Consider the following 12,680-nt stretch of genomic DNA (forward strand, 5'->3'; position numbering starts at 1 on the left):
AGTAGTCCAAAATTCTTGTTGTAAATGCTTGGAGTTTATTGGTGTCATTTTTAAACAGGGGTTAACTTCAAACTGATCTATGCAAAAATAACTTGCTTTTAACTTAAGGAAAGCTTAAATCTCATGCTTCCTTTTTTTTTCACAGTGGCAAAAAACAAATAATCATATAATTCTGATGAGACTTCAAAGATTTAGTGAACAGAAATGAAGAAATCATTTTCTGCCCTAATGTTGCCTGCATTTAGAATGTATGGCATTCATTCTCTGCAGTGTATTCATTCTCTGTCCGCTATTTCTTTTCACTCTTACTTCCTTAGAGTAACAGAAATCAAAAGGTACCCCAACACTGTTTATGTTACACTGTGAATTACAAAGCTATTGACAGCAAAATATGATATATCTATCTATTATAACAAAAAATAACCACTGGGCAATAAATTCAAAGTTTCTTCATACTTACAGTATTTTATGATTTGCTTATAATTAAAATTGTGGTGAAGTTTATACCTATTAGAAAAAAATACATAATGTTTGACAAGGAACACTGGCCTTTTCTAATAGGTCTACCTAACTGGAATGAAAAGTGATGAAATCTCATAATTATCACTGGCAGAGTGTATTTACTTACCATGTTACAAATGCTAGAGCATGGTATTACCATTTCTTAGATATCTGACAAGCCACACACCATTCCACTACTTTCTGTGGGTGTTCCATTCATGGAGAATTAAAGATCTAAGCTTAAAAAGTAACTGGATCACACACAGGTGTTGAAAAGCTGAGTATCACTGAACCAAGATGTAAAAAAAAAAAAAAACAAAAATGGATGATCTCTAAAGGTTCATTCAGTCTAATATATTGCAGTCTAAGAAAATTTGATTTTCTATTCTAATTCCCCCTGACTAGTTCTTGTTGGAGCTATAATTGAAGCAGTCAAAAGAGAGTTAATGGGATGTCAATATGAGTCTAAATTGATTTACCAATTTAATTGTTTGGCAGCTTTTCAAATCCTAAATGTTATAGTCACTACAAAGTTCTTTGTAACACAAAACAATCTAAAAACCACAACTCAATCTTTTTAGCTAAGAATAAATCATGAGAGACCTGTAATATTTTATTTGTTAAAAATGAACAGCTTCAGATCTAAAGGTAACTTTTCCAAAAAACACCAAAAAGTACAGTGTAAAGCATCTCCTCATTAAATACAAACGTTCATTTTGTGATGCACTGCATCAATGTTTTTTACACACCTTGATGCAAAGGGAAATTTAAGTTGCATCTTGTTTAAAAAAAAAAAAAACTTTTAATAACTGAAATAGGATGACTACAACCACATTCTAAGAAAGGAAAAATTTCCTCCAAAAGAGCATATTCCTTTGTTTTTATACAACATGTTAGCACTCAAGAATTATAATTTGGCTGTAACAAAGGCAAGATTTTATATTTAAAAAGAAAATGAAATTACAGATGCATGAAGAGCAAAAGTTTAATATACCAAAGACATTTTGTTTGATGCACTTAATATCAATATTTGGAGGGATTTTTAAGATTTAAAAAGAAGGCATTAATAATAGCTCTGTACAATAATATTTAAAAGAACAAGAAAATGAAAACATCTTTAGACCGTATTTTCACAAACTGCTCTAAAGACAGCAAACTCGTGCTCAGTTGTTTTTCCTTTGTTTTAAAATAAGTTATCAATAATTCTAAACCAGTCTAAAATGTATTGTTCATGAATCAAATCTAAGCATTCATACTTGCAAAAATGTTTTGCAGTGAGTCCTTGGCCTACAGAGAGACTGGAGTTTACTTTCAAATTGTATGACTGGCTTCCAATAATCCCTTATCAGTAGACTTACAAGCAAAATACCAGATATTAAGGATCAGATTTAATTCTTTGGTATAAGCATGAAACTGTTATTGATAGCTTTCCGTGGCTAGCATAAACCAAGTAACCAAAGGACCATGAGAAACAACAATGAAATCTAGTATACCCTGCAAAGCAGGCAGGAGCCATAACAATGTTTTGTGTTTTAACAGGGAAAATCAACACAAATTACACTGCAGGAAAACTAACACCTACTTAGAGGTTTTAACATTACAGCAAATCAAAAATTAAGCTTCAAAATGACCAAACTTGTAACCTGTAGTTTGAATATTTTGCTGCATTTTGCTATTATATCGTAACTTAAAATTTACAACCATCTGAGGACTTTCAGCACTAGCTTGGCACAACAAATTAACTCCTCCTAACCCTCCAGAGTGTGAGGGGGAAAACCCTTTTCTCACCATAAATGCCTGAACTTTACACAAGAAATCAGAAGCAAAGGTACAGAACAAGGTCATAATAATGTTAACTCTATTATAATTTTGCACTTTTTACCTTGTGACATATATATTTTTTTAAGAGCTGTATGTATACTGTTTAATTTAGTAAACTTAAAATTTAACTTTTTCAAATAAGAAGTCCAGGACTTTATGGCTAATTTTCCTATCAAAATATCTATAGAACTCAATCCATTTTAATTATAATTATTCCAAATATCATCTGAAGAATACTTTGTGCACACTAGACTCAAAACTACACTAAATTCAAACAGTATACCTATGACCTAGCTTTTAAAGTCTTCATCTCAGTTACCATCTTCCACCTGCTACTTTCTCTCCACACAAATTACCAGATTTTTACTCTGGACTTTCCTCCAATTAGGCTCTATCAGATAACTTTGTAAACACCCATTTACAGCCTTTAAACACCAACATTTTAAACAGAAGCTAATGCCCGGAGTCACATTTCTCATTAAAAAAAAGTTCAGCATTAAAGATTTACAACTCTGGAGGATTAACTTAATGTTATTTGAAAAATGAACCAAGTTCCAGATATCCCCATAAATCTTAAACCCCCAAACTGAAATTCTAATAATTTTTTATATCCCTAATGCAGAAAAGTCAACTGCACTTATTACACCAACACTATTAAAGTATAAGTGACAGCAACAAAGGGACCTATTTCAAATCTTGAAGACCAAGATTTACAATGGCAAGGTGTAAAAAATGGGCAAAGGTGATGAGATCCTAAATACCACTATCATAAAATAATCAATTTCTATCTTTCCACATTCTTTCTGCTGCATGAGGAATCAAAAAAGTCAAATAGAGAATTGTTCTGTCTGGGCCAACCATGAAATCTTTAAGAACACATAGGCATATTCCCTGTTATTCTTTCAGGGCATTATTTATACATGTTTAAAAAAAACTTCAAAAATAAAAATAAGAGTTATTTAGCCTTGTGAATATTTTGAAATAAAGTTTCTTGAATTTCTGTGATGAACTCTTCAAGCAATTAAATTTTTAAGAGTCATCACTGAAAAGTTCCTGTGACATGGGATCTATCCCACGGTTACAAAGCGGCTTCCTCCTTTGTTGAAAGTGAGAGTGGCTCTTTGTTCCTTCAGGATCCCAAATCGCTCATTCAAAGTCATCCCTGTCTGGAGAAAACAAAACAAAACAAAAATTAACAACTTGACTGTAAGCTACATTTGCTTTGGAACAACAATGTGATCATAATGGTAATTCACAGTAACAATACTTAACATTCATATATAAATAAATAAATATGTGTGTGTGTGTGTGTGTGTGTGTGTATATATATGAGGGAAACACCCATATGAAATAGGTGAATTTAGTGAAGTTTAGGGAAGTCAGTTGTCCACTTGGAGGTCTAGAATTGAAACCTAGAGTCAGAATCCCTAAAAGGGCAATGAAAGAATGTTCAAACTACCACACAACTAAGCTCATCTCACATGCTAGCAAAGGAATGCTCAAAATCCTTCAAGCCAGGCTTCAATAGTATATGAATTGAGAACCTCCAGATGTTCAAGCTGGATTTGAAAAGGCAGAAGAACCAGAGGTCAAACTACCAACATCCACTGGATCATAGGAAAAAAACAGGGAATTCCAGAAAAAACATCTACTTCTGCTTCATTGACTACACTAAAGCCTTTGTGTGGATCACAACTAACTTAGAAAATTCTTAACGAGATGGAAATACCAGGCTGAAAGGAAAGTAACAACAGACAAAATAAGCAAAATAAATTTGGTCAAATTTCTGTCTATACAGAAAATTTTATCTTCATGCCACAGTTGACATTTTAAAATGTAACACTCATTCATGATAAAAATTCTCAGCAAATTACAAATAGAAGGGAACTTCCTCAATCTGATAAAAACAGCCTACTGCTAACATCAAACTTAATGGTGAAAAACAATGCCTTCTCAAGTCTGGAGACAAAGCAAGCAAACATGCTCTCAACATAGAACTGAATGTCCTAGCCATCATAATGAAGAAAACGAAAAGATTTAAAGATTGGCAAGAAATTCAAAGAATGACATGATTGCTTACAAAGAAAATCCTAAGTAATCTATAAAATTATTAAAAGCAGAAAGTGTATTTTAGCAAGATTACAAGGTTAATAATACAAAAACTGCCAAAACCATGGTGAGATATACCACTTGACATGCATCAGAATGTCTAAAATCAAATGACAGATAATAACAAATGCCGGTAAGGCCATGGAAAAATTCAGAACTCTTACATGTTGGAAGGAATGGTACCGCAGCTACTTCTCTGGAAAACAATTTCGTACTCCCCCAAAAGATAAACCCAGAATTATAATATGATCTAGCAATTCCATTCTTAGGTATTTACCGAGGAGAAATAAAATACACGCACACAAAAACATGAATGCACAGGTTTTTGTGTGAGCATATGTACATGAATGTTCAGAGGAGCATTATTCACAATAGCCAAAGAATGGAAACAATCCAAATGTCCATCAACTGACAAATAAAATACAAGTATATCCATATGGTGGAATATTATTCAGGAATAAAAAGAAATAAAATATTGATATACACAATGGATAAACCATGAAAAAATTATGGTAAGTGAAAAAAGGTTCACACATTATATGATCCCATTCACATGAAATGTCCAAAATAAGCAAATCCAGAGACAGAAAACAGGTAGACCAGTAGTTTCCTAGGGTTAAGGATAGTTAGAACATCCTATTTATTATACAACATTAGTTTTGTTAATTAAAATATTTTCAGTCAATGGCCAGAGAAATACAGGGGGGGAAATTTACCTGTTTTCCAACACTGTTTATGTCAAATTGTAGGGGGACACCTTTAGGAACTTTCTTTATATCAGATTGATCCCGTTTTGTCAAGAATGAGGGCACAGCAGTACGAGTTAATCGTGGTTTCTGAGTTCTATTAGAAAAAAATTAAAATAAGATCAATTAAACAATCAAAAGAAGAGAAATAAATCACTTGGTTCATTAAGACATTTTGACTTGTATACATGTTCAACTGTATGAAGGCTACTTTATTTACATTCTCAATAACCCCGCCAACCCAGTTTTTATTTTTTTATTTTTTATTTTTTCTCCAAATTCCTGGTTTAATAAAGTCTTGTTTATTTTGAGAAAAAAGGTCCCAAACATCAGGCTGTTCACAAAAATAACCCACAGTATCAACTTTAGAAAACAAATCTTAAGACTATTACACTAGTTATTTTTCTAGAGGATGCATTTAACATGCCAACTCTCATTCACAAAAATACATTGTTACATTTGTGTTGAAGAGCCCCACACAGCACTCTTATGTGGGGTTTAACACACATACCTCTAACTCAAAGCTGCTCTCAGGTTCCACTCAACTAATGAGGACTGCCTTTGTTGTCAGGGAAGCAACTATTGTATGAATGGAAAGAACTGTACTCCCTGTGTAACAAGAGATTATTTTGGAGACAGTTGATAAAAACCATACATCCTTTTTATTGTTAAGTCATAAAGAGGTATCAAAATTAAAAGCAAAAATTACAGGGTAAGACTTAACGTAACTACTAGGAGGGTCAAAGAAGTGAAAATGGGACTAGGCGCAGGGCAATATGAATTAATGAACATGGGAAGGACAAGGATGGGGAGAACCGTGAGCATGTGCTGAAGATACTAGGGGAGAGGATCTGGTGAAAATTTTGATCTTAGACAAGCACCTAGGTAAAGAAATAATGGGACAAGATTTCTAAACCCCGCTATGTGCTTAAGAGTCATCCTCGCCATTGGCGCTGTCTCTGTCATCCTCTCCTTCCTCAGCCTCTTTTTCATCATCCTTGATCAACTCCAGCTGGTCATCCCCCGATCTTCATTATCATCATCATCCAGTAGGTCCCCCTCCTCTATTTTTTGAAGTATAGTTAATTTACAATATTGTGTGTTTCAGGTATACAGCATAGTGATTCAGTATTTTTGCAGATATTTCATTATAGGTTGTTATATGATAATGGGTCTAATTCCCTATGCTATACAGTAAATCCTTGTTGCTTATCTATTTTATATATAGTAATTTGTATCTGTTAATTCCATACACCTGATTTTTTCCTTCTGCCTTCTCTCCCCTCTGTGTAACCACAAATTTGTTTTCTATGTCTACAAGTCTGTTTCTGCTTTCTATATACATTCATTTGTATTATTTTTTTAGATTCCATATATAAGTAATATATAGTATTTGTCTTTCTCTGACTTATTTAAGTATAACATTCTCTCGGTCCATCCATGTTGCTGCAAATAACAGTATTTCATTCTTTTTATAGCTGAGTAACATTCCATTGTATATATACATATATATGCATATATATATGCCACATCTGATTTATCCATTCATCTCTTGATGTATACTTAGGTTGCTTCCATGTCTTGACTATTGTAAACAGTGCTGTTATGAAAAACACTGGGGTGCACATATCTTTTTGATTTAGTGTTTTCATTTTTTTCTAGATATATACCCAGGAGTGGAATTGGTAGTTAGTTCTATTTTTAAGAAACCTCTATACTGTTTTCCACAGTGGATGAACCAATTTACATTCTCACCAACAGTGTACATGGGTTCCCTTTTCTCCACATCCTCTCTTACATTTATTATTTGTAGACTTTTTGATGAGAGCTATTCTGACAGGTGAAGTGATACCTCATTGGGGTTCTGATTTGCATTTCTTTAACAATTAGTGGTGTTAAGTATCTTTTCATGTGCCTGCTAGCCATCTGTATGTCTTCTTTGGAAAAATGTCTGTTTAGGTCTTCTTCTCACCTTTTGACTGAACTGTTTTCATACTGACTTGTATAAGCTGTTTGTATATTTTGGATTTTAACCCATTGTTGGTTGCATCATTTGCAAATACTTTCTTGCATTCTGTAGGCTGTCTTCTGATTTTGTTGATGGTTTCCTTGGCTGTGTAAAAGCTTTAAAGTTTAATTAAAAGTCCCATTTGTTTACTTTTGTTGTATCTTTTGCCTTTGGAGACTGATCCAAGAAAATACTGCTAAGATTTATGTCAGGGTGTGACCTCCCACCTTCGTTTTTTTTTTTTTTTTTCAGAATTGCTTTGGTAATTTGGGGGTCACCTGGGGTTCCATGTAAATTTTATCTGCTCTAGTTCTGTGAAAAATGCCCTGGGTATTTTGATAGGGATTGCGTTAACTCTATAGATTACTCAGTTATATGGTCATTTTAATGATATTAATTCTCCCAATCCAAGAGCATGGGATTATCTTTCCATTTCTTTGAATCATCTAAAATTTCCTTCATCAATATCTCGCAGTTTTTCAACATACAGGTCCTTCACCTCCTTGGTTAAGTTTATTCATAGGCATTTTGTAAATACAATTTTAAATCAGTTTTCTTTTTTACTTTCTCTTTCTGATATTTCATTATTAGTATATAAAAACAGATATTAATCTTGTATCCTGCAACCTTGCTGAATCAAAAAAAAAAAAAACAACTTGGTTCTTGACAGACTAATCTAGAGACTAAAATTTATAAATTGCTCACAGAATACCTCTGTAAGTAGAACTACAAACTTTTCAACAATTTGGAATAATTGGTCATTTCCAAGTCTTAATCTTCTACTAAAATAAAGCAACCTCTAAAACCTCGAGACTCATCTGATGTTTTCATCTCAATTATTAAAATGGATGTATAGGCAAAACAAAAACTCTGTAAACCTAGGAATTAAAAAAAAAATTTATTATTTTAAAAATATGTTCATCACAACTCACATAATTGACTTCATAACCTACTAATGGGTTACACACATCGACACAGACATTTTCCTCTGCTGTGTTAGCTTGAGTACGTCTGCATGAAGTTCCAAGAAATTAGCCAATCTGCTAGACCACTGGCTGATACGGGACTTTCTTTCAATTCTAAGTACACAACGTAGATTTTCATTCCTGATACTTTTTGATGGGAAAAATTTAAGAGTGAGAGTTACCGTGTGGTCTAGTGAGGATCCAATGAGGCTTTTCCACGGCTAGGTCAATTATCAGGTTGAATTTGATAATATGGTTTTAGAACTTTCTTGAAATGGATCCTTTACCTCCAGCCCAGTGCTACAAGTCTCACATCTTGCCTGTGAACTCAGGGTTCAGCTCAACCCCCACCCCAGGCAATATCACTTCCAGCTTCAACCTAGAAAGTTTATAATGCAATAAATATAATGGAATGGTGAAGTTAATTAAGGTCATTTAAATTAAAGAATGGGCTTCCCTGGTGGCTCAGTGGTAAAGAATCCACCTGCCGATGCCGGAGACTTGGGTTTGATCCCTGGGTCAAGAAGATCCATGGAGGAGGAAATAGCAACCCACTCCAGTATTCCTGCCTGGGAAATTCCATGGACAGAGAAGCCTGGAGGCTATAGTTGATAGGGTCACAGACATGAATTAGCAACTAAACAACAAAAATAAAAGAATATACTATGAAGTCTTTAAAAAAAAGGCGGATGTGTATGTAATGAAGTCCAAAACATGTAACTTTTTTAGTTGTTTTGGCTTTTTTGTTTGTTTGCTTGTTTGCTTTGGCATGCTGTGTGGCTTGTGGAATCCTAGTGCCCTGTCCAATCAGGGATTGAATCTGGGCCATAGCACTCAAAGTACTGAGTCCTAACCACTGAAAGTGAAAGTGAAAATGAAGTCGCTCAGTCGTGTCTGACTCTTCGCCACCCCATGGACTGCATCCCACCAGGCTCCTCCGTCCATAGGATTTTCCAGGCTAGAGTACTGGAGTGGGGTGCCATTGCCTTCTCCGCCTAACCAATGAACCACCAAGGAATTCTCTACTTTTAACTTACACTTTGTATTGTTTCCTTGTCTCAGTTTATCCTAGCCTGGACATCATACTCCTGAGCAGAGTCAAATATTTTTCTATTATCTTACATAATGAGAGGTTATAATTTTTTCCAAAAAGAAAAAAAAGACTTACACTGGGCACTGCACTGCTCCTGGATTATCAATGGATACAGTCAAAATTCCTCCATTTGTGGTGGAAGTTCGCCATCTAGTTTCAAAAAACCAAAAATTTCATTAAAACGAAAGTTTACAAATCCTACTGTGTGTTTTATATAAAACATATTTTAAAGTAGCCATTACTTTTTCTAAGTTTTCAGAAATTCTAGATATCTGAGCCCCGACATGATATAATTAATCAGCATATTGGTTATAAGAACTGGACACATGAATTTATAAATATTTTTCCATGTAACAGATATATGCACATAAAAAAAGCAAATAATTCAGAAAAGCTTCTAATAAAAAGCAACAATCCTTTACTCCACTGTTCTCCCTTCCTGCTCCCCAGAGGCAGCACTTTTAACTTCCTGATTTTCTGCTTGTTAGTTACCTCCAGTTCACTAAACAAGATACTTAGGTAATAATATCTTGCTATCATAAGGATTCAGCTCATCACACTATCCTCTAGTTTCTCTTCCTAGTTTGAAACATTTTGATGGCTGTATCACTATTTTATTTTCATTAATTTTATAAATACACTTGAATTTCTTTTTCCAGTAGTATCTCTTGACATTTTCCCCTACCTCCTTTAAAAGAAAGGACAATAGTATTTCTAATTCCTTCCCTCTACCTCTTCACCCACTTTTTATCAGCTTTACTTTTATATTTATATAGGTCAAAGTCTGACATTTATATTACATTGTTACCAAATTAAGTATCTTGTGCTTTGTTCTATACATTGATCCTCAAACTCCAGTGCAAAAGAATACTATCAGCATGAAGTTCAAATAGTTGCCATTCTTATACTCCAACTGCTCAAAATCATGCCCATTCTAGAAGGTATCATATCTGAACCGCGATCATGTGATATATGCTTTGTTTTCTAAGTAGCAGCCATAATTTTAAATGATTTAGTTTTAAACTCTGGTCATACTGATGGAATGTTACAACTCACACTTGCAGTGCAATTCTAAGAGACAAAAATATATTCTTAAAATACCTTCATGGGGTAAGGAGGAAAAAAGCAATATAAGAAGAAAACACTGTATTGTTTTTAAAAATTTATAAATATTCTAAAAGCTCTACTGGATTTTCTTCTACTTATTCCCTGAACTGGTTCATTTGTATAAAGTGATTATAAAAAAATAAAGAGCTATTTCATTAAAATGGAATAAACAGGAAAAAAAATACAGAGTAATGCATTTGCTGCTAAAACGTGTAACACTGACATGTGAAAAACCAAATGTTTTGGGGGGGAAATCAACAAAAACAAAACAGGATTTACTTATTTCAGGCTCAATGGTTAATTCACTCTGGGTCTCATTTAATTTCTTTTAAACTGCAGCACAAAGTAATTTAGGTCACTACTATTCTGGGAGTTTTGAAATGACATCTTGAAAAACAAATTGAAACTTACTGACGAGTTCTCTTTGCTACTACATCGTCTAGCAGTTGTTCTGAGTTCAACTGGGCCTGAACCTGAAGGGGAAAAAAAAAGCAGTAGATGCCATAGAAAGCAGAGGATTTGAATCCAAAGAGCTATCCTGCTCTGTAACTTTAGAACCCTGTGTGGTGGGTTTGAATGCAAGAGAGGAGCATGTGCCTATTCTGACAACACCTCTTTCTTGAGGTTCCTGTATCAGAATAAGTAGTAAAAACAAATTTATTCCTAAATAACATGTTGAATTCTTATAGGACACTGCATTGATGACAACAAAAGAGAAAAGAGGGAAAAAAAATTAATCTAATGTCATGTTCTCCATATCCTAAACCCAAACCCTACCTTGATCATGGGTCATGTCTATAATTGATGATTACTAAAGGTGGATGGTCAGGATCCTTTGTGTAAAAAGAAAACACTGTCAAGGGTTTTTTATACCTTCAGGCCTCTTCTGAAAAGAAAAGTTGCCTGACGAGTGTCTTTCTGATGACTTAATTTATTTCCACTCCTGGTAAAATTATTTGGAATGTTATTTCTGCAACAACAAAAAAAACACATGTACCATGAAAAGTCTGGGCCACTTAACAACTCTGAAACATCTTGAAAAAATAAGCAAAAATAGTTAAATGCATAGGCGAAAATACTGAGGTATACTAAACACAAAGATTCAATTATGTTCTTGTTTACATGAAGCTATTGAGATCTGATTTACAGATATCATATAACAATCTGGTTAATTCTGGAGCTAATTTATCTTACAAATATTCAACTGTCTAAAAGAATTAGTACAAAGAAAATCATACCTAGGTACATCACTGTCAAACTGCTAAAAATCAACAATAAAGAGAAAATATTGAAATATAACATATTCTCCAAATCTCTCTCCTTCACTCATATGTATTGCTCTCCTTCACTCATAATACGTATTATATTAATATAAATCACACAAAAACTCATACTGTTCCACTGTTTGCTCTCTCCTGCATAGAATACTGTAACCTTAATTATGTTTGACTTTACTTTCACCAATTTCTAATTTCTATAGCAAGTTGGTAAAAGACAACTTTTCATACTTATCTGCTTATTTCTATAAATAAATGTTTAACATGTCACCTCATCTTACCTCCAACCTTATAGAGGCTCAAATGCATAATTTCCCTGGCCATCTCAATTAACAAGGACTCATTAATGGCTCAGGTAATTGACAAATTTTTGAGAAGTTCCTCTTTTCCAAAAAAAAAGTACTCCCAATTGATTCTCAAAACAAAGAGATGATAGTTGAGTAAAGTTACAATTATAGCCATTCCACATATACAAAAACTTCATTTCAGGGTTTTTTTGGGTTTTTTTGCTTTGAATTGTCTTTTATAAGAGATGAATAAATGGTATTTGAAACTGAAATAATAAAACTTCACAGCTTGTCAACTTCTACTTTATCCTTACAGAGAACAGAGTACCATAATCAGTTCAGTTCAGTTCAATCCTCAGTCATGTCTAACTCTTTGCGACCCCATGGACTGCAGAACACCAGGCTTCCCTGTCCATCACCATCACCCTGTCCATTCCGGAGTTTACTCAAAATCATGTCCATCAAGTTGGTGATGCCATCCAACCATCTCATCCTCTGTCGATCCCTTCTCCTCCTGCCTTCAATCTTTCCCAACATCAGGGTCTTTTCAAATGAATCAATTCTTCCCATCAGGTGGCCAAAATATTGGAGTTTCAGCCTCAGCATCAGTCCTTCCAATGAATATTTAGGACTGATTTCCTTTAGGATGGACTGGTTGGATCTCCTTGCAGTCCAAGGGACTCTCAAGAGTCTTCTCCAACACCACACTTCAAAAGCATCAATTCTTTTGCACTCAGCTTTCTTTATAGTCCAACTCTCACATCCA

At 34.0% G+C, this 12,680-nt stretch overlaps 1 protein-coding gene across 1 annotated transcript in view; it reads right to left on the reverse strand.

Moving 5' to 3' along the window:
* Positions 1 to 1,089: 1,089 nt before the first annotated feature.
* FYTTD1 (forty-two-three domain containing 1) overlaps positions 1,090 to 12,680 on the reverse strand; it is a 31,660-nt gene continuing 20,069 nt past the window's right edge. The window contains exons 5-9 of the mRNA XM_070370670.1: positions 11,224 to 11,320; positions 10,762 to 10,823; positions 9,319 to 9,393; positions 5,148 to 5,274; positions 1,090 to 3,488 (exon numbers count right to left, since the gene is read on the reverse strand). Coding sequence (XP_070226771.1) covers positions 3,390 to 3,488; positions 5,148 to 5,274; positions 9,319 to 9,393; positions 10,762 to 10,823; positions 11,224 to 11,320 — 460 coding nt within the window. The 3' untranslated portion in view covers positions 1,090 to 3,389. The remainder of the gene's footprint in view (positions 3,489 to 5,147; positions 5,275 to 9,318; positions 9,394 to 10,761; positions 10,824 to 11,223; positions 11,321 to 12,680) is intronic.

This window comes from Bos mutus, chromosome 1 (genome assembly GCF_027580195.1).
Source record: "Bos mutus isolate GX-2022 chromosome 1, NWIPB_WYAK_1.1, whole genome shotgun sequence".
NCBI classification, from domain to species: Eukaryota; Metazoa; Chordata; class Mammalia; order Artiodactyla; family Bovidae; genus Bos; species Bos mutus.